The sequence below is a fragment of the Oncorhynchus gorbuscha genome, linkage group LG11 (genome assembly GCF_021184085.1).
Source record: "Oncorhynchus gorbuscha isolate QuinsamMale2020 ecotype Even-year linkage group LG11, OgorEven_v1.0, whole genome shotgun sequence".
Taxonomy (NCBI): domain Eukaryota; kingdom Metazoa; phylum Chordata; class Actinopteri; order Salmoniformes; family Salmonidae; genus Oncorhynchus; species Oncorhynchus gorbuscha.
This window is the reverse complement of record NC_060183.1, coordinates 30,287,843-30,310,851: the sequence shown is the minus strand read 5'-3', so window position 1 is coordinate 30,310,851 and position 23,009 is coordinate 30,287,843. Positions and strand designations below refer to the sequence as shown.

The following is a 23,009-nucleotide window of genomic DNA, read 5'->3' as shown; positions in this document are numbered from 1 at the left end:
TGCCGCTGAAAAACATCCCAACAGCATGATGCTGCCACCACCACCATGCTTCACCGCAGGGATGGTGCCTGGTTTCCTCCAGACGTGACACTTGGCATTTAGGCAAATAGTTCAATCTTCGTTTCATCAGATCAGAGACTCTTGTTTCTCATGGCCAGAGTCCTTTAGGTGCCGTTTCGCATACTCATTGCGGGCTGTCATGTGCCTTTTACTGAGGAGTGGTTTCAGCCACTCTACCATAAAGGTCTGATTGGTGGAGTACTGCAGAGAAGGTTCTCCCATCTCCACAGAGGAACTCTGGAGCTCTGTCAGAGTGACCATCAGGTTCTTGGTCACCTCCCTGACCAAGGCCCTTCTCCCCCGATTGCTCAGTTTGGCCAGGCAGCCAGCTCTAGGAAGAGTCTTGGTGGTTCTAAACTTCTTGCATTTAGGAATGATGTAGGCCACTGTGTTCTTGGGGACCTTCAATGCCGCAGACATTTTTTGTTACCCTTCCCCAGATCTGTGCCTCGACACAATCATGTCTCGGGCTCTACGGGCAATTCCTTCGACCTCCTGGCTTGGTTTTTGCTCCGGCATGCATTGTCAACTGTAGGACCTTGTATAGACAGGTGTGTGCCTTTTCATGTCCAATCAATTTAATTTTCCACAGGTGGTCTCCAATCAAGTTGAAAAACAACAAGGATAATCAATGGAAACAGGATGCACCTGAGCTCAATTTTGAGTCTCATAGCACAGGGTCTGAATACTTATGTAAATAAGATATTTTTGTATTTATTTTAATTTTTGTACGTGCAAAAATGTCTAAAAAACTTTTTTTGCATTGTCATATGTTATGGGGAATTATTTGTAGATTGATTAGAAATATATTTTTTTGTAGTTTAATCCATTTTAGAATAAGGCTGGAACATAACAAAATGCGGGAAAAGGGAAGGGGTCTGAATACTTTCCGAATAGACTGTATATCTCTCTCTGTCAATAACTCTCTCTTGCTCTCTCTCAGATGGCTAGTATAGCTAGTCTTTGCTAGCTGACTAGCTGCTAGTTTTGCTGTGTGGTTGTGAAATGTATCGGGCTCACAAAGCGTCTTTGTTTTTGCGCTTGCCCATCACTCGCAAGGCAAGGGCCCTGAGGACAAGGCACCCAGGAGCCACAGAAAAAAAGGGTTCAAGAGGGATCGACACATACTGCACCCCAGTACAACTATTTCACAACACCTGGAGGCAGCACATCAGCTCCTTGGGAGCATGGCTCTAAAGTGCGATATAAACCACATATGGAAACAGGAAGTTTTGGTTACAATTTTTATAATTGCCGACAGATAATTTGTTCATTCGACATGGTGTGATCTTTTTGTGTCTGTAAAATGTATCGGGCGAGAAATGGTGGTGGAAATAATTTTATGCGCAAATACTGATAGGGTGAGTATTGGTAAAGTGGGACACTTTCTGAAAATGTGCTTTCCGGAACACCTTACAGAATCATCCCATTGACTCCCATCATGATACCATTCTAAACAGTTTTGGAACTCTACTACACTATACAAAAGAAAGAGAAATTAAACACAGGATGAATGACTCTTCTACAAACACAAACTGTCCTTTTCAGTTGATACTGGTAAATCGGGACACCTTGATTGACAAAGTGGGACACTTAATTCTTTATTGTAAAGAAGGATACATGAATGAGTATGAGTAATTTCAATACTTTAATGATTAACTTAAATTATAATTACAAATTAAATGTATTAAAACATTTAGGTATTTTTGTGGAACATTAAGAATGATCAATTATTATTATCATCATCATACTTGATTATAATTATATGATGTAGCCTATATGTAAATGTATAGCCTATAAATAAAATCAAATGAACTTCATCTAGGCCTATCAGCTCAGCACTTTCAACACTACACTCTAGTGGACCTCGACCCTCAACAATTTCAATGACTGTTTAATTGTCACCAGAGTTGAATACAGAAAACTATAATCTTTTTGTCATCATATACCTATGAATATACCCGTAGCTTGCTATGATGTTCTATCTGCTATGATGTTCTAATCTGCATTAAAATGGCCTAGAGGAGAGTCCCAGTTTAACACCAACAGGGTGTCCCAGTTTGACAGTAGGCGATTGGCAACTGGAACACAGTCAAAATGTCAATGTTCTAAAAAGGTGAAAGTAGTAAGCAAACCATTTAGAGTAATTATTTTACAATTACATCCCATTACAAAATATTGTATGCTGTAATGAAACGTTGAATATCCTTCTTTTTATTTATTTATATAAACCTACGTTATTTTCCTCAGAACCCTATGTCATTTTACTTACAATTATGCCTCAAGAGACATGTGTTATTACACGGGATGCCACGCCCACAATGATGACTTCATAACGTTTGAACCCATTTCTTATCATCACATACTTCACTAACACACAGGCATAGATTTTTGGGTATGTTATTGTACACAATTGAATATATCCATTACACAGCTGAAGTATCCCACTTTACCAATACTCCCCCTAATAACCATCATATCTAAGTAAACTTGGAGTCACGTGATATGGTGTGTGGTCCTCCCACTATGACTCGGGAAACCATGTAATTTAAGGCTAAAGATGAAGTAAATTATGAGGAACTTCACAGGGTGTTTGTTGCAAGCTATGAGCTTCATGCTCCTTTCCAATAAATATCAAGGGTCTTATTCTGGTGACATGATGATTGACGCTTGACTGTTGTTTGACAAATATAAATATTCCTTCTCTTATCCATAATCTCATCATGTAAACTAGAGCTTCTTAGAGCTTTATAGGTTTGATAAATTCACCTCTGAAGATGAAATGTGTACTTACACATTTACACTTAATATTGCTCTAATTTATCATCCAAAGGGTCCCAGAGATAAGATGAAGTGTCATTTTATTAGATACCCTTTTCATATCCTAAAAATGTCCATATAGCATGCACAACAGATTTTGTATTTCCAGTGATTCAATTTGCAAAGAAAGGAATCTGTGAAAATCTAACCCTAAACGTTGTTTCAACCAGTCAAATCATGTCTGTATGTATTCCTCAGAGATCCTAGAACGTAACCAGACTTCACTATATCATTATATATATTTGGTCATAGAGCGACGCCATCATGGCACGCCGATGACGCAGGCAGTATTCACTTAAACGACTCTAACTTTGTCAAATAAGCACCAATCGGGGTCAAACAAAGCTAGCTAGATAGCCAATGAGTGAGCTGGGCTTTACTTTATTTGATATATGTAGATTTTAGAATATTTGCATGAAAATCTGTTGACAGATGGAAAACTAGCTAAATGTGACAAAATATTTTGCTGTGAGACCAGGAGTTTTATTTTTGGAGCACTGTGCAACTATGAAAAAAATCTCCCAGATAATAATTAATGCAGGCTAATGATAAGGCTTTCCAAGTGCCCTAGTGAAACACGATTTGTGCAGATTCATTAGCGTCATGAACCACGTTTCCATTCACAGTTTCTATGTGAGTAAAATCACACCTTATATAAAATAAAATCGTCATGATATCTAGGATGGAAACAGGACATTTCTGTACAATTTTTTAAATGCTGACAGAATTTTTTCTTCAACACGGTGGGATCATTTTGTGTTGGTAAATTTCATTTAAAAAATGCCGGTAGAAACTCCAATGTGCAAATATTGATATAATAACCATCATATCAAAGTAAACTTGGAGTCACGCGGTGATATGGTGTGTGTGGTCCTTCTACTATGACTCGGGAAACCATGCAGTTTATTGGGATAAACTTCACAGGGTGGTGAAAGTGCATGGCGATCTCGATGCAACTTTCCAATAAATATCTAAGGTCTTGATGATCAATGCATGACTGATCAATACTCTTAGGCTATTCATAATAATCTCATCATTTAGACTGGCCTACGCACAGCCTACCCGCACTGTATCAGCAAGCTGTTGGTTACAGCACACATGCAAGACAATAAGTAGGGACGCTCATCCCCTCTGTCGGCGCTCTTCCCCCCTGTCGGCGCTCATCCCCTCTGTCGGCGCTCTTCCCCTCTGTCGGCGCTCATCCCCTCTGTCGGCGCTCTTCCCCTCTGTCGGCGCTCTTCCCCCCTGTCGGCGCTCATCCCCTCTGTCGGCGCTCTTCCCCCCTGTCGGCGCTCATCCCCTCTGTCGGGCGCTCTTCCCCTCTGTCGGCGCTCTTCCCCTCTGTCGGCGCTCTTCCCCCTGTCGGCGCTCTTCCCCCTGTCGGCGCTCATCCCCTCTGTCGGCGCTCTTCCCCCTGTCGGGCGCTCATCCCCTCTGTCGGCGCTCTTCCCCTCTGTCGGGCGCTCTTCCCCTCTGTCGGCGCTCTTCCCCTCTGTCGGCGCTCTTCCCCTCTGTCTGCGCTCTTCCCCTCTGTCGGTGCTCTTCCCCTCTGTCGGGCGCTCTTCCCTCTGTCGGCGCTCTTCCCCCTGTCGGCGCTCTTCCCCCTGTCGGGCGCTCTTCCCCTCTGTCGGCGCTCTTCCCCCTGTCGGGCGCTCTTCCCCTCTGTCGGCGCTCTTCCCCCTGTCGGCGCTCTTCCCCTCTGTCGGCGCTCTTCCCCCTGTCGGCGCTCTTCCCCCTGTCGGCGCTCTTCCCCCTGTCGGCGCTCTTCCCCCTGTCGGCGCTCTTCCCCCTGTCGGCGCTCTTCCCCCTGTCGGCACTCTTCCCCCTGTCGGCGCTCATCCCCTCTGTCGGCGCTCTTCCCCTCTGTCGGCGCTCTTCCCCCCTGTCGGCGCTCATCCCCTCTGTCGGCGCTCATCCCCTCTGTCGGCGCTCATCCCCTCTGTCGGCGCTCTTCCCCTCTGTCGGCGCTCTTCTCCTCTGCGAGCCCACCAGACCAGACCACAACAAGAGAAACACCAATCACACTGGGCACCACAGGAGAGAGATATATAAGGAGCTTCCCCAAATCCTACAATAACTCAACCCGAGCCTTTGTGCGGATTTGCGGTGGACAATTAGGCGCTGTAGCCCGCTGGCAAGGAAAACACCCCCAGCATGCTGGCAGATTCCCCCAAGCCACGGATGTGCCCCCGAGACAACTGCTCAGTCCACAGACACCACACAAAAATAACGAAATAACCATGCCGAACGTATTCCAAAGTGAAACACGTCGCTAAGCCTAACGGGGAAAAGAAAGGCTATAGGTCCAGATAGCAAATGACACTGCCATACCCACTGAGGTACACAGCAGATTGCACTCACCTCAGACTGATGTCCCAACAGCGAGTAGAGCAAAAGTTGCCAGCCTGGGCAGAGGCCTGGAAACTAACCAATGTTACTCTTTCCAATGCAGCACAGAACCAACTATCCACCACAGTGGTAAGTTTACCAAACAAACAAAGGCAACCAACACTGGGCCTAACAAATATTACAACTCAAAAAAGATGCACACAAAGCACCTACAGAGTTTATCGAACAATAACATTTTCTCCAAAACAAAATACTCATATCAGTTAGCTTAATGACACTTGTATTGGTCCTACTGGAATACTTTTACAGGCAACACATTGATGACATCACCGAACAACCAGAATCAACTCTAAGGCACTATACCAAAACATTTATAAGACTATGCAGTGAATACCAACCAAAGCACATCCCAATTAGCATTGGGGAAAAGTGGGGAATTTGGGAAAGGTGAATTTATCCCTGGACACACTCGGCCCAGATGTGTCCCATTTCGATGATGACCCAGCTCGATCCACCGACACCCCACTAAGGAAAACAAGAGCAAAGAGAAAGAATTCGGCAGACAGAGAGGGAGGGTCGTCACAGGACCTATAGATAGCTTTAGCAAGAAAACCCAAATGCTGAATTTATTTTTGGGGATCCCCATTAGATTTTACTATAACATTGGCTGGTCAATTATCATGGGCAAGTCATATTGACAAAATTGTTTTGAAGTTGGGGTGGGGGTATGTCTGTTATAAAAAGATGTCATGAATTTTTTACACAAAAATCAACTGTACTAGTTATTCACGCTCTGGATTTGTCCCATATTGATTACTGTCCGGTAATATGGTCAACTGCAGAAAATAAAGATCTGCACGCCTTTCCCTTAACTGCACATACTTAACTAACATCAACAACATGCATGCCAGTCTTTCCGAGTTGAGGGTTGACGAGAGGTTAACTTCTAGTTTTTATGAGAAATATCACTGTGCTGAAAATGCCAGATTGTCTGCATAGTCAAATAACATTCAGCTCAGACACCCATACATACTTCACAAGACATACCACCAGGGGTTTCTTCACAGTCCCCAAGTCCAAAACAATTTCACAGCAATGCACAGTTTTATACAGAACCATGATCACATGGAACTCCCTTCCATCTGCAATTGCTCAAGCAAACAGCAAAATAGCCTTTAAAAAACGGACAAGAGAAACGATTCATGGAACGGCGGAGACTGTGAGGGGACACACACGTGAACACAGGCACACCCAGACACTAACACACACATTTTGTTGCGCTGTATTGTTTGCATAATTTTTTAGTTGCATTGTGTGTATCTAGCTATATATTTGACATTTGTGTGACTTTCCTTGTTTATCAGTTCATCAGTGTTTTGTTTCTGGTCATGTTTTGTGTTTTTGTGGACTCCGGGCAGAGTAGCTGCTGCTTCTGCAAAAGCGAATGGGGATCCAAATAAACAATCACAACAGCTGCTCTTCCAGGAGCCCAACAGATTTGGATTAGATTGTTTTCTGATTGGTTAAAGGTGATCCAATCACTGACAAATTAGTTTTGAACAATGCCGCTCTTTACAGGCACACACGGTTGTAATGAAAAGACCGCCATACTGAATCAGTGAAGTAAAAACAACTGTGAAACAGAGCGATTCAGTTTGGATTCCCAGGCTCGGATTGAGGGGTAAATTGTCCCTCAGATTTCATTGGTGAAGGTCTTGGACATAAGGGCACGATCAGACAAAGGAGAAGGTAAGAAGAAGATAGACTTCACACCTGAAGGACAAAACAAAAGTTGCCCTGTCTGCACACAATCCTACATGTTAAACAAACACGACACAATGCAATGATTCATGAACACGACATGACAACCCTCCTTCGAGAGCCACATCATTTGAGACAAACAACTTTTTAATGTCATAATGTCATGTCACACACAGCGGTGGACAGTCTGACCATTGACTGGTCGATACCGCTGGCTGCTAGCCAACTGTCTCGCCTAAATCATGGCATGTGTCACGTTGGTGTCAAGTCATCAGTCCTGACCTGGTAATATGATCTTCTTCTTCTTCTCCTGTCCCTCTACCATAGATAGACTCTGATGATGTCATCACACGAGACGAGCAGATTTACCTCCTGATTGGTCCCCGTGCCAAGTGTGAGAGGATAATCCATTCCCAGCTGGCCATAGTCAAAGGTGTGTTAACTACTTCAACCCCATCGCAAGTCATAGGACAGTGTATACCTAGGTATACTTCCAGAATACATCAAATACATGCAACGTCTGGTTGTATTGGAGGAGAGGTATGGGAAACACTGTTACAGGACATAGCCTATACTTTTTTATGATTTCATTGGGATCCCCTTTTGCACCCAACTGAAGATCAAGGGACAGAAAAGGTTTCTGGTGCAGTGGTTGTCCAGATTATGAATGATTTGTTAAAGTGTCAAATCAGCTTGTCTTGTGTCAACCACCATCAGTCCAATATGGGATGAAGTGTAATTGATGACAAATAAGATTGTTCGTCACTTCCTCCTGTTCAAGTACAGTCAAAAGCGCTATCAATCCAATATCCTGGAGTGAAGTATTTCCACAGTGACGGGAGGTTAGATATGAGATGAATGATAGGAAAAACCCGCTCGACTCACGGTCACGTGGCATAGAGTTATGATGCAGAGTCTTGATACAGATTGTGAATGGCCATCTGTTAGAAATGTCATTACAGATGCATCGTATCATCTGAGATACAGTGCATTCAGAAAGTGTCTCCACATTGTGTTATGTTACAGCCTTATACTAAAATGGATTAAATAAAAAAAAAATCCTAATCAATCTTCACACAATACCCCATAATGACAAAGGCAAAAATAGGTTTTCAGAAATGTTTGCACATTTATTACAAATAAAAACAGAAATACCTTATTTACATAAGTATTCAGACCTTTTGCTATGAGATGTGATATTGAGCTCAGGTGCATCCTGTTTCCATTGATCATCCTTCAGATGTTTCTACAACTTGATTGGAGTCCAACTGTGGTAAATTCAATTGATTGGACATGATTTGGAAAGGCACACACCTGTCTATAATAAGGGTACAAAAAAATCTGCAGCATTGAAGGTCCCCAAGAATACAGTGGTCTACATCATTGTTAAACGGAAATAGGTTTGGAACCCCCAAGACTCTTCCTAGAGCTGGCCACCTGGCCAAACTGAGCAATAGGGGGAGAAGGGCCTTGGTCAGGGAGGTGACCAAGAACCCAATGATCACTCTGACAGAGCTCCAGAGTGCCTCTGTGGCAATGGGAGAATGACAACCATCTCTGCAGCACTCCACCAATCAGGCCTTTATGGTAGAGTGGCCAGATGGAAACCACTCCTCAAGAAAAGGCACATGACAGCCCACTTGGAGTTTGCCAAAAGGCACCTAAAGGACTTTCAGACCACTCTCAGACCAAGATTCTGATGAAACCAAGATTGAACTCTTTGGCCTGAATGCCAAGCATCACATCTGGAGGAAACCTGGCACCATCCCTATGGTGAAGCATGGTGGCGGCAGCATCATGCTGTGGAGATGTTTTTCAGCAGCAGGGAGACTAGTCAGGATCGAGGGAAAGATGAACAGAGCAAAGTACAGAGAGATCCATGATGAAAACCTGCTCCAGAGCACTAAGGACCTCAGACTGTGGTGACGGTTCACCTTCCAACAGGACAACAACCCTAAGCACACAGCCAAGACATCGCAGGAATGGCTTCGGGACAAGTCTCTGAATGTCCTTGAGTGGCCTAGCCAGAGCCTGGGAATGATCCTGATCAAACATCTCTGGAGAGACTTGAAAATAACTGTGCATCAACGCTCCCCATCCAACCTGACAGAGCCTTAGAGGATCTGCAGTGAAGAATGGGAGAAACTCCCCAAATACAGGTGTGCCAAGCTTGTAGTGTCATACTCAAGAAGATTCAAGGCTGTAATCGTTTCCAAAGGTGCTTCAACAAAGGACTGAGTAAAGAGTCTGAATACTTACAGTATGTAAATGTGATATTTCTGTTTTTAATTTTTTATAAATTTGCAAAATGTATAAAATACTGTTTTTGTTTGGTCATTATGAGGTGTTGTGTGTAGATTGATGAGGGAAAAAAACATTTAATCAATTGTAGTATAAGGCTGTAACGTAACAAAATGTGGAAAAAGTCAAGGGGTCTGAGTTTTTCCGAATGCATTGTATATTATGAAATGAAATGTCGGTTGAATTTTCTACTGATTAAGAAAGAGCACAATGACTCATACAAAATGGCCATCTGTGCTGTTGTATTTTTGCAGAAGATGACTGTGTACCGGAGTGGGATGGGATTATCTGCTGGCCCAGAGGGAAGCCTAGTCAGCTGGTCTCGGTTCTATGTCCAGAATACATCTACGACTTCAACCACAGAGGTGGGCTGGCTCATGACAAGATCATTAACCTAAAGCTCAATAGCTGCTTTGTTCTTTTTACATACACTAATGGACAAACCCCATACAGTAGAAGGAAATACAGTACATTGTCCACATACATCTGTCCATAATCATGACAAGTCAGTGATAGATTGTGTTTACCAGCAGACACTGGCCTTCAGGTTTTGTAAATGTAAAATGTATTGTGTTACGAAACCAACAACTAGCTTACGGATATTGTTGCACTCGCTTTGTCCAAGGGTCATAGGCCGAGATACATTATGTAACTTGAATGAATTATGTGCGTCTATGTGAGAAATCAGCGCATAAGCCTAAGTGTTGAATGTACTTTTTCCCAGGGAAACAGTAAGCTAACCTTGGCCAGCTCTGTCTCTCTTGAGCTTTTGGTCGGCTAGTCCAAGCTGATTATTCTTTGTTAAATTGGTGACAAAACATAAATATGTACGAAAAAGGAAAAATACCAAAGGGATGCCCAAACTAAAAACCAAAAAACTAACGAAAGGCCTCATGGCCACCAAACAAAACCAGCAGCCTCACGGCTGGCAAGCTGGGAAACAGACCCTTTCACCCAACCTTCTAATCACAGTCGATTCCTTATAAAGTGCACCTTGCGAAAAGCAAATTCAGTTCATGCAGTTCACCAGTCTCAAATCGAGTACTCTTTTTGCACAGTGCTTACAGACATCTGCATGCATACTCAAGTTTGTTCATGTGTTTACAACAGTCCCAAGCTATACTGTAGAGGAGTCTTAACTCCACATTACATTAGATGTAGCACGTATCGGCCTTGCTTTGAATATGCAGTATGGAAGTTTAGTAGCTACAGTAGTTGTTAATATCACACTCTGGCTTGAATGTTGTCTGTATGGTTCATACACATAAGATACAACAGAAGCACACAATCCTCGGTTTTAGCCTAACAATATACACTGAGTGTACAAAGCATTAAGAACACCTGCTCTTTCTTTTATTGTTTGTATCTTTATTTAACTAGGCAAGTCAGTTAAGAACAAATTATTAATTTCAATGACAGCCTAGGAACAGTTCAGGGGCAGATTTGTACCTTGTCAGCTCGGGGATTTGAACTTGCAACCTTCACGGTTACTAGTCCAACGCTCTAACCACTAGGCCACCCTGCCGGCCCAAAATGCCTTTCCATGACATACACTGACCAGATGAATCAAGGTGAAAGTTATGAACCTTTATTGATGTCACCGGTTAAATAGATGAAGGAAGCAGACAGGTTAGCAGAAGGATGTTTAAGCCTTGAGACCATTGAGACATGGATTCAATGTTCACCATGTGTGCCATTCAGAGGGTGAATGGGCTAGACATAAGACTGAAGTGCCTTTAGAACGGGGGTATGGTATTAAGGTGCAAGGCAACACTGCTGGGTTTCTCCAGCTCAACAATTTACCATTAGTCCACCACCCAAAGGATATCCAGCCAATTTGACACAACTGCGGGAAGCATTGGACATGGACCAGCATCCCTGTGGAACGCTTTCGACACCTTGTGCCCCAATGAATTGAGGTTGTTCTGAGGGCAAACGGTGTCCAACTCAATATTAGGAAGGTGTTCCTAATGTTTTATACACTCAGTGTATGCTTTTGCTCATGAGCTTGGGAGGTGAGTCTTTTTCATTTCTGGGCAATATTTCTGTGGCATTTAAGGGATCTATTTTGGCTCAAGAGCCCCTCCTGAGACAAAAGCTCTGTTTTGCCCCTTTTAAGGTTATTGTACTAATGATGGTATCCCTCTTCTCCCCATCCCACAGGTCAGGCCTATCGTCAGTGTGATGCCTCAGGGAACTGGGAGCAGGTGCCTAGCATCAACCGCACCTGGGCCAACTACACTGAGTGTACCACCTACCTATTGTCTAGCCATAGAAGCCAAGAAGAGGTGTGTGTGTGTGTGTGTGTGTGTGTGTGTGTGTGTGTGTGTGTGTGTGTGTGTGTGTGTGTGTGTGTGTGTGTGTGTGTGTGTGTGTGTGTGTGTGTGTGTGTGTGTGTGTGTGTGTGTGTGTGTGTGTGTGTGTGTGTGTGTGTGTGTGTGTGTGTGTGTGTGTGTGTGTGTGTGTGTGTGTAGAATAGTAAACGGACACAAATTTGACCTACTGTGGAGATTTTGTTAGTCTCCACAAGGTCAAATGCTATTTCTTAATCGGGTTAAGGTTAGAATTGGGGTTAGGTTTAAGATGATTTCTGTTTTTGCTGGTATCAAACTTTGGGTTGCACGGGCCTATTGCAGCTTTCTGCCCTGTTTCTATATTGTACATCAGACTGGTTAGGAGAAGGTGAGAGAACATGAAAGTCCGAGAGCTCCGAGGGGTCACCCATGACAGTTCAACAACAGGAGGAAGACAATTGTTGATAAAGTGGTGGGGGTAAACAAGTCTAATTTTAAAACAAATGTTATATAATTCATCATAATAAAACATACAAACTGGATCAATAAATGAATAGATAAACAATTAAGTAAGTAAGTAAATAATTGGAACTCACACCAAGGGATGAAGGGATTAAGTGCGACAAAGATAAGTGCTATGTTAATGTGCTTTATATATATAATACAATTAAATATAAAAATATACAAAACCAGATTGAGCTGGTCTGGAGAGGGTTAGGTTTAGGGTTAGGGTTAGGGTTAGGGTTAGAGTTAGAGTTAGGGGTTAGGGAAAATAGGATTTTGAATGGGACTGAATTGTGTGTCCCCACAAGATTAGCTGTACAAGACTGTGTGTGTGTGTGTGTGTGTGTGTGTGTGTGTGTGTGTGTGTGTGTGTGTGTGTGTGTGTGTGTGTGTGTGTGTGTGTGTGTGTGTGTGTGTGTGTGTGTGTGTGTGTGTGTGTGTGTGTGTGTGTGTGTGTGTGTGTGTGTGTGGTTGTGCTGTGCGTGTGTGGGCACATTTGTGCGCTTATGTGTGTGTCAGTCCTGTGTGGCTCATTGCGCTTGCAATGCCAGGGTTGGATGTTTGATTCCCACGGGATATCAGTAAGGAAAAAGTATGAAAAGGCATAAGAGTGGCTGCTAAATGACTAAAATGGTAGTGTGTGTTATTTTTTAAGGGGGATTTTCACCTGAACAAAGCCCTCTCTGTCTATTTAAAGTGAACAGTTATCACAGTGTCAACCACAATGCATGAATTAGTAACCCTGTGTTGACCAAGCATTTTGCTTGTGGCAAGAATCTTTTTCAGGCATAAAAAAATAATCACATCAAAACCCTATGTGGAATTCATCAGTCCATCATGATACTCACCCACTACGAGCTGTGGTCTTCAGCAGTGGACCGTAACCATTTGTGAACAGCATGTTCTTGACTTTGTTCCTGTTCACACGCACACTCACAAGCACGTACACACATTCACACACACACATGCAGAGACAAGTATGCACAATTACACACACACACACACACACACACACACACACACACACACACACACACACACACACACACACACACACACACACACACACACACACACACACACACACACACACACACACACACACACACACACACACACACACACACACACACACACACACGCTCATTTGCTGAGTGTATTTGTTCTCCATTTTTAGGAGGTGTTTGAGCGGCTTCACTTGATGTACACCATTGGCTACTCCATCTCTCTGGTATCCCTACTGGTGGCTGTCTCGATTCTCTGCTACTTCAAGTAAGACCCCTTTAATGCTCCTCTTCAGTAGTATTACTATAGTAATACCAATACACTAGTCCACCATTCATGAAAATCTAAAAGACTCAGTTAAGACAGAGGTGATTTATTGCACGTGTAATACCAAAAAAAAAACATTTGGTAAGTAGAAAGTAAATAATAGCACTTTACTTAATAATGGTATATGGCATTATGATGTGGTTATAATTAGTTGCGGTGACATATGCACAATTAGAACCCCCTTGTAAAGACCAGTATTTCCAGTTTGTTTACTGTCATGATATCAGATGAATCTGCCACACTGGTATGCAATGTTCCCTCTAAACTGCGCCCGTACATGGCAGCACACTTTCTCCAGGATTGCCTCGCAGAATAAATGCCATGCTGTGCAGAGATGCAAGAGATTGAACTTCACTGAGTTCGCCCCATTAGTTTGCACTATATACAGTGCATTCGTAAAGTTTTCAGACCCCTTGACTTTTTCCACATTTTGTTACGTTACAGCCTTTTTATAAAATTGATGAAATAGTTCTTTCCCCTCATCCATCTACACACAATACCCCATAATGACAAAGCAAACATTTTGCTAATTTATTCTAAATAAAAACATATCACATTTACATAAGTATTCAGACCCTTTACTCAGTACTTTGTTGAAGCACCTTTGGCAGTGATTACAGCTTCGAGTCTTCTTGGGTATGACACTACAAGCTTGGCACACCTGTATTTTGGGAGTTTCTCCAACTCTTCTCTGCAGATCCTCTCAAGCTCCTTCAGGTTGGATCGGGAGCGTCGCTGCACAGCTGTTTTCAGGAATCTCAAAGATGTTTGATCAGGTTCAAGTCCGGGCTCTGGCTGGGCCACTCAAGGACATTCACAGACTTGTCCCGAAGCCACTCCTGCGCAGTCTTGGCTGTGTGCTCAGGGTTGTTGTCATGTTTTCATCAAGGATCTCTCTGTACTTTGCTCCGTTCATCTTCCCTCGATCCTGATTAGTCTCCCAGTCCCTGCCGCTGAAAAACATACCCACAGCATGATGCTGCCACCACCATGCATCTGTTATGCAGGTGAATGAGGACCCAAAAGCGACTTGGCGAAAACAGAGTTTTTAATCCAGTAAAGTAACTTTACAATCAAAAGGCATAATTCTACTCGTAATGACGAGAACAGACTGGAGACTTGATCAAGAACTGCAGGTTGCCTCGGGAAGGCACTTGAACGCAGCAGACTCAGACACCTGCTCACCACGCAGCATCTGAGGGAAACACGACACGACAGGGCGATACATAGACACAGCACGGTGAACAATAGACAAGGATCCGACAGGACAGGAACGGAAAACAAGGGAAGAAATAGGGACTCTAATCAGGGGAAAAGATAAGGAACAGGTGTGGGAAGACTAAATGATTGATTAGGGGAATAGGAACAGCTGGGAGCAGGAACGGAACGATAGAGAGAAGAGAGAGAGGAAGGGAGAGAGAAAAAGGGGAACGAACCTAAAAAGACCAGCAGGGGGGAAAACGAACAGAAGGAAAAGCAAAATGACAAGATGATATAAGACAAAACATGACAGTACCCCCCCACTCACCGAGCGCCTCCTGGCGCTCTCGAGGAGGAATCCTGGCGGCAACGGAGGAAATCATCAATAAGTGAACGGTCCAGCACGTCCCGAGACGGAACCCAACTCCTCTCCTCAGGACCGTAACCCTCCCAATCCACTAAGTATTGGTGACCCCGTCCCCGAGAACGCATGTCCATGATCCTACGTACCTTGTAAATAGGTGCGCTCTCGACAAGGACGGGAGGGGGGGGGAGGGAAGACGAACGGGGGTGCGAAGAAAGGGCTTGACACAGGAGACATGGAAGACAGGATGGACGCGACGAAGATGTCGCAGAAGAAGCAGTCGCACAGCGACAGGATTGACGACCTGGGAGACACGGAACGGACCAATGAACCGCGGAGTCAACTTACGAGAAGCTGTCGTAAGAGGAAGGTTGCGAGTGGAAAGCCACACTCTCTGGCCGCAACAATACCTTGGACTCTTAATCCTGCGTTTATTGGCGGCTCTCACAGTCTGTGCCCTGTAACGGCAAAGTGCAGACCTCACCCTCCTCCAGGTGCGCTCACAACGTTGGACAAACGCTTGAGCGGAGGGAACGCTGGACTCGGCAAGCTGGGATGAGAACAGAGGAGGCTGGTAACCCAGACTACTCTGAAACGGAGATAACCCGGTAGCAGACGAAGGAAGCGAGTTGTGAGCGTATTCTGCCCAGGGGAGCTGTTCTGCCCAAGACGCAGGGTTTCTGAAAGAAAGACTGCGTAGTATGCGACCAATCGTCTGATTGGCCCTCTCTGCTTGACCGTTAGACTGGGGATGAAACCCGGAAGAGAGACTGACGGACGCACCAATCAAACGACAGAACTCCCTCCAAAACTGTGACGTGAATTGCGGGCCTCTGTCTGAAACGGCGTCTAACGGGAGGCCATGAATTCTGAACACATTCTCGATGATGATTTGTGCCGTCTCCTTAGCGGAAGGAAGTTTAGCGAGGGGAATGAAATGTGCCGCCTTAGAGAACCTATCGACAACCGTAAGAATCACAGTCTTCCCCGCAGACAAAGGCAGACCGGTAATGAAGTCTAGGGCGATGTGAGACCATGGTCGAGAAGGAATGGGGAGCGGTCTGAGACGACCGGCAGGAGGAGAGTTACCCGACTTAGTCTGCGCGCAGTCCGAACAAGCAGCCACGAAACGGCGCGTGTCACGCTCCTGAGTCGGCCACCAAAAGCGCTGGCGAATAGACGCAAGAGTGCCTCGAACACCGGGATGACCAGCTAACTTGGCAGAGTGAGCCCACTGAAGAACAGCCAGACGAGTGGAAACAGGAACGAAAAGGAGGTTACTAGGACAAGCGCGCGGCGACGCAGTGTGCGTGAGTGCTTGCTTAACCTGTCTTTCAATTCCCCAGACTGTCAACCCGACAACACGCCCATAAGGAAGAATCCCCTCGGGATCAGTAGAAGCCACAGAAGAACTAAACAGACGGGATAAGGCATCAGGCTTGGTGTTTTTGCTACCCGGACGGTAAGAAATCACAAACTCGAAACGAGCGAAAAACAACGCCCAACGAGCTTGACGGGCATTAAGTCGTTTGGCAGAACGGATGTACTCAAGGTTCTTATGGTCTGTCCAAACGACAAAAGGAACGGTCGCCCCCTCCAACCACTGTCGCCATTCGCCTAGGGCTAAGCGGATGGCGAGCAGTTCGCGGTTACCCACATCATAGTTGCGCTCAGATGGCGACAGGCGATGAGAAAAATAAGCGCAAGGATGAACCTTATCGTCAGACTGGAAGCGCTGGGATAGAATGGCTCCCACGCCTACCTCTGAAGCGTCAACCTCGACAATGAATTGTCTAGTGACGTCAGGAGTAACGAGGATAGGAGCGGACGTAAAACGTTCTTTTAGAAGATCAAAAGCTCCCTGGGCGGAACCGGACCACTTAAAACACGTCTTGACAGAAGTAAGAGCTGTGAGAGGGGCAGCAACTTGACCGAAATTACGAATGAAACGCCGATAGAAATGAGCGAAACCTAAAAAGCGCTGCAACTCGACACGTGACCTTGGAACGGGCCAATCACTGACAGCTTGGACCTTAGCGGAATCCATCTGAATGCCTTCAGCGGAAATAACGGAACCGAGAAAAGTAACGGAGGAGACATGAAAAGAGCACTTCTCAGCCTTCACGTAGAGACAATTCTCTAAAAGGCGCTGTAGAACACGTCGAACGTGCTGAACATGAATCTCGAGTGACGGTGAAAAAATCAGGATATCGTCAAGATAGACAAAAACAAAGATGTTCAGCATGTCTCTCAGAACATCATTAACTAATGCCTGAAAAACAGCTGGCGCATTGGCGAGACCAAACGGCAGAACCCGGTAATCAAAATGCCCTAACGGAGTGTTAAACGCCGTTTTCCACTCGTCCCCCTCTCTGATGCGCACGAGATGGTAAGCGTTACGAAGGTCCAACTTAGTAAAGCACCTGGCTCCCTGCAGAATCTCGAAGGCTGATGACATAAGGGGAAGCGGATAACGATTCTTAACCGTTATGTCATTCAGCCCTCGATAATCCACGCAGGGGCGCAGAGTACCGTCCTTCTTCTTAACAAAAAAGAACCCCGCCCCGGCCGGAGAGGAAGAAGGCACTATGGTACCGGCGTCAAGAGACACAGATAAATAATCCTCGAGAGCCTTACGTTCGGGAGCCGACAGAGAGTATAGTCTACCCCGAGGAGGAGTGGTCCCCGGAAGGAGATCAATACTACAATCATACGACCGGTGAGGAGGAAGGGAGTTGGCTCGGGACCGACTGAAGACCGTGCGCAGATCATGATATTCCTCCGGCACTCCTGTCAAATCGCCAGGTTCCTCCTGAGAAGTGGGGACAGAAGAAATGGGAGGGATGGCAGACATTAAACACTTCACATGACAAGAAACGTTCCAGGATAGGATAGAATTACTAGACCAATTAATAGAAGGATTATGACATACTAGCCAGGGATGACCCAAAACAACAGGTGTAAAAGGTGAACGAAAAATCAAAAAAGAAATAGTCTCACTGTGGTTACCAGATACTGTGAGAGTTAAAGGTAGTGTCTCAAATCTGATACTGGGAAGATGACTACCATCTAAGGCAAACATGGGCGTAGGCTTGTCTAACTGTCTGAAAGGAATGTCATGTTTCCGAGCCCATGCTTCGTCCATGAAACAACCCTCAGCCCCAGAGTCAATCAAGGCACTGCATGTAGCACCCGAACCGGTCCAGCGTAGATGGACCGACATAGTAGTACAGGATCTAGATGAAGAGACCTGAGTAGTAGCGCTCACCAGTAGCCCTCCGCTTACTGATGAGCTCTGGCCTTTTACTGGACATGAATTGACAAAATGTCCATCAAATCCGCAATAGAGACACAGGCGGTTGGTGATCCTCCGTTCCCTCTCCTTGGTCGAGATGCGAATACCTCCCAGCTGCATGGGCTCAGTCTCTGAGCCAGAGGAGGGAGATGGTTGCGATGCGGAGCAGGGAAACACCGTTGACGCGAGCTCTCTTCCACGAGCTTGGTGACGAATATCTACCCGTCGTTCTATGCGGATGGCGAGAGCAATCAAAGAGTCCACACTGGAAGGAACCTCCCGAGAGAGAATCTCATCTTTGACCACTGCGTGGAGTCCCTCCAGAAAACGAGCGAGCAGCGCCGGCTCGTTCCAGTCACTAGAGGCAGCAAGAGTGCGAAACTCTATAGAGTAATCCGTTATGGATCGATCACCTTGGCATAGGGAAGCCAGGGCCCTAGAAGCCTCCCTACCAAAAACTGAACGGTCAAAAACCCGAATCATCTCCTCTTTAAAGTTCTGGTAATTGTTAGAACAATCAGCCCTTGCCTCCCAGATAGCTGTGCCCCACTCTCGAGCCCGGCCAGTAAGGAGTGAAATGACGTAAGCAACCCGAGCTCTCTCGCTAGAGTATGTGTTGGGTTGGAGAGAGAACACAATATCACACTGGGTGAGAAAGGAGCGGCACTCCGTGGGCTGCCCGGAGTAGCAAGGTGGGTTATTAACCCTAGGTTCCGGAGGCTCGGCAGGCCAGGAAGTAACAGGTGGCACGAGACGAAGACTCTGGAACTGTCCAGAGAGGTCGGAAACCTGAGCGGCCAGGTTCTCCACGGCATGGCGAGCAGCAGACAATTCCTGCTCGTGTCTGCCGAGCATGGCTCCTTGGATCTCGACGGCAGTGTTACGAGCATCTGTAGTCGCTGGGTCCATTCCTTGGTCGGATCCTTCTGTTATGCAGGTGAATGAGGACCCAAAAGCGACTTGGCGAAAACAGAGTTTTTAATCCAGTAAAGTAACTTTACAATCAAAAGGCATAATTCTACTCGTAATGACGAGAACAGACTGGAGACTTGATCAAGAACTGCAGGTTGCCTCGGGAAGGCACTTGAACGCAGCAGACTCAGACACCTGCTCACCACGCAGCATCTGAGGGAAACACGACACGACAGGGCGATACATAGACACAGCACGGTGAACAATAGACAAGGATCCGACAGGACAGGAACGGAAAACAAGGGAAGAAATAGGGACTCTAATCAGGGGAAAAGATAAGGAACAGGTGTGGGAAGACTAAATGATTGATTAGGGGAATAGGAACAGCTGGGAGCAGGAACGGAACGATAGAGAGAAGAGAGAGAGGAAGGGAGAGAGAAAAAGGGGAACGAACCTAAAAAGACCAGCAGGGGGAAAACGAACAGAAGGAAAAGCAAAATGACAAGATGATATAAGACAAAACATGACAGCATCACCATAGGGATGGTGCCAGGTTTTGTCCAGATGTGATGCTTGGTATTCAGGCCAAAGAGTTCAATCTTGGATTCATCAGAACAGAGAATATTGTTTCTCATGGTTTGAGAGATCTTTAGGTGCCTTTTGGCAAACTCCCAATGGACTGTCATGTGCCTTTTACTGAGGAGTGGCTTCCGCCTGATGGAGTGCTACAGAGATGGTTGATCTTCTGGAAGGTTATCCCATTGCCACAGAGGCACTCTGGATGTGTGTCAGAGTGACTATCGGGTTCTTGGTCACCTCCCTGACCAATGCTCTTCTCCCGCTATTGCTCAGTTTGGCCAGGTGGCCAGCTCTAGGAAGAGTCTTGGCGGTTCCAAACTTCTTCCATTTAAGAGTGAGGGAGGCCACTGTGTTCTTGGGGAACTTCAATGCTGCAGAATTTATTACTACCCTTCCCCTGATATGGGACCTTATATAGACAGTTGTCTGCCTTTCCAAATCATGTCCAATCAATTTAATTTACTACAGGTGGACTCCAATCAAGTTGTAGAAACATCTCAAGGATGATCAATGGAAACAGCATGCACCTGAGCTTAATTTCAAGTCTCAGAACAAATGGTCTGAATACTTACACTAACATTCAAAAGTTTGGGGTCACTAAGAAATGTCGTTGTTTTTGAAAGAAAATCACATTTTTGTCTATTAAAAGAACATAAAATTGATCAGAAATACAGTGTAGACATAATTAATGTTGTAAATGACTATTGTAGCTGGAAACGACAGATTATTTATGGAATATCTAAATAGACATACAAAGGCCCATTATCAGCAACCATCACTCCTGTGTTCCAATGGCACTTTGTGTTAGCTAATCCAAGTTTATAATTTTAAAAGGCTAATTGATCATTAGAAAACCCTTTTGCAATTATGTTATTCTAGCTGAACACTGTTGTCCTGATTAAAGAAGCAATGAAACTGGCCTTCTTTAGACTAGTTGAGTATCTGGAGCATCAGCATTTGTGGGTTTGATTACAGGATCAAAACGGCTAGAAACAAATAACTTTCTTCTGAAACTCGTCAGTCTATTCTTGTTCTGAGAAATGAAGGCTATTCCATCTGAGAAATTGCCAAGAAACTGAAGATATCGTACAACGCTGTGCACCATTGCCTTCGCAGAACAGCGCAAACTGTCTCTAACCATAATTTAAGAGGAGTGGGAGGCCCCGGTGCACAACTGAGCAAGAGGACAAGTACATTACAGTGTCTAGTTTGAGAAACAGACGCCTCACAAGTCCTCAAGTGGCAGCTTCATTAAATAGTACCTGCAAAACACCAGTCTCAACATCAACAGTGAAGAGGCGACTCCAGGATGCTGGCCTTCTAGGCAGCGTTTATCTGTCCAGTGTCTGTGTTCTGTTGCCCATCTTAATATTAGATTTTTATTGTCCAGTCTGAGATATGGCTTTTTCTTTGCAACTCTGCCTAGATGGCCAGCATCCCAGAGTCACCTCTTCACTGTCGACTTTGAGACTGGTGTTTTATGTGTCTGTTGTGGGTGTAACTACCCATTTAGTGGGGGATATTCAAAACTGACCTAAGCGTTAGCTAGTGAGCCAGCCAGCTAACGTTAGCTAGCTAAAGGTACACTTTTACTTGAAATGAAACTACTTTCTTCCCTGTGTACATCATAGATGGACGCGTCTCCTTTCACGGGTGCCATGGTTGTCCTTAGTTGAAGATGTAATCCGGAGACAGGTGTTTTCTCCATCTCCTTAGCTAGCATACTCTAATTCCACTGAACTCAGGTTCTCCAGAAAGTGGAGAGCAACACTTATGCAGTTTTACTACGTGATACATAAAAAAGCCACGTTAGACAGGATTACCAACAAATGCTGACCAGCTCAAATAGACAGAAGCGCGCGCTGCATGGTAGACCAATCCAAACTCATCTCTTGGGATGTCCAGCCCACTCATTATCTCAGCCAATCATGGCTAGCGGGAAGGTTGCTGACTTTTTCTGTGGCTGAACCAAGTAGGCTCATAATTTAACAATGCACACTAAGATACCTATCTGTTTTTCATGTGATGAGCATGTGGCAAGTGTAGGCCTCATAGGTAGCTGTTGGGGTCTCTGAACCTATTGTAATCTGCACTGGAATTACTGCTCAACAATGTTATCAGACAGATGAGATCTGATGTGTCTTCAGTGGGTGGTTTTGTATGATTCTTTTTCTTGTTTGTTTCACATGTTCTGGATGGTTACTATGACAAAAGTTTATTTGAGCTGTTGTTTGATTTAGTGAAAGAAGCATTGCAAACATTACTATCTCCCGCTCTCTCTCTTCCCTCCAGGCGTCTCCACTGTACACGGAACTACATCCACATTCACCTCTTCACCTCCTTTGTGTTTCGGGCCATCAGTATCTTTGTGAAGGATGCTGTCCTCTATGCCATGTCTGACGACGGAAAGACTGAAGCAGAGGAATTGGCAGAGAGACCCCATATGGTACTGTGCACTTCTGTACTGACTAAAATTAGATTAGATTAAAGTTTATTGTCCTACACGAGGAACATCTTCCCACAGCTCACACATACATAAACCACATATAAAATCACAGCAGGAAACAAACAACAGTAAACAGTAAGATATAATTAGTACCCCCACACCTGCACATATAGGAGGAAGCTACATAGAATTCTTCTTCGTGTGGCTGAACTTTTCCCGTGGCTTTTCTGCTGCTTATTAAGAAATGCGGTTCAATGTGGGTGTGTTATGTTTGCTATTGTTGTTTGTCCCTCTTGAATCACAATAGACCACCTTTACTCCACACAGATGCGTACAAAGCTCTCCCTCGCCCTCCTTTTTGAAAATCTGAACATAATTCTATCCTCCCGATTCCTGCTTAAAAGCAAAAACTAAAGCAAGAAGTACCAGTGACTCACTCAATATGAAATGGTCAGATGACACGGATGCTACGCTACAGGACTGTTTTGCTAGCAAAGACTGAAAAATGTTCCGCGATTCATGCAATGGCATTGAGAAGTATACCACCTCCGTCACTGACTTCATCAATAAGTGCATCAATGATGTGGTCCCCACAGTGACTGTACGTACATATCCCAACCAGAAGCTATGGATTACAGGCAAATTCCACACCGAGCTAAAGGTTAGAGCTGCCGCTTTCAAGTAGCGAGACACTAATCCAGACGCTTATAAGATATCCTGCTATACCCTCAGACGAACCATCAAACTGTCAAAGCGTCAATACAGGACTAAGATCGAATCCTACTTCACCGG

At 44.9% G+C, this 23,009-nt stretch overlaps 1 protein-coding gene across 1 annotated transcript in view; it reads left to right on the top strand.

Annotated features, from left to right (window-relative positions):
• Nucleotides 1-23,009, top strand: part of pth3r (parathyroid hormone 3 receptor) — a 66,142-nt gene that overhangs the window by 27,372 nt on the left and 15,761 nt on the right. Inside the window, exons 2-6 of the mRNA XM_046368067.1 lie at nucleotides 7,318-7,423; nucleotides 9,546-9,656; nucleotides 11,455-11,579; nucleotides 13,267-13,361; nucleotides 22,064-22,217. Coding sequence (XP_046224023.1) covers nucleotides 7,318-7,423; nucleotides 9,546-9,656; nucleotides 11,455-11,579; nucleotides 13,267-13,361; nucleotides 22,064-22,217 — 591 coding nt within the window. The remainder of the gene's footprint in view (nucleotides 1-7,317; nucleotides 7,424-9,545; nucleotides 9,657-11,454; nucleotides 11,580-13,266; nucleotides 13,362-22,063; nucleotides 22,218-23,009) is intronic.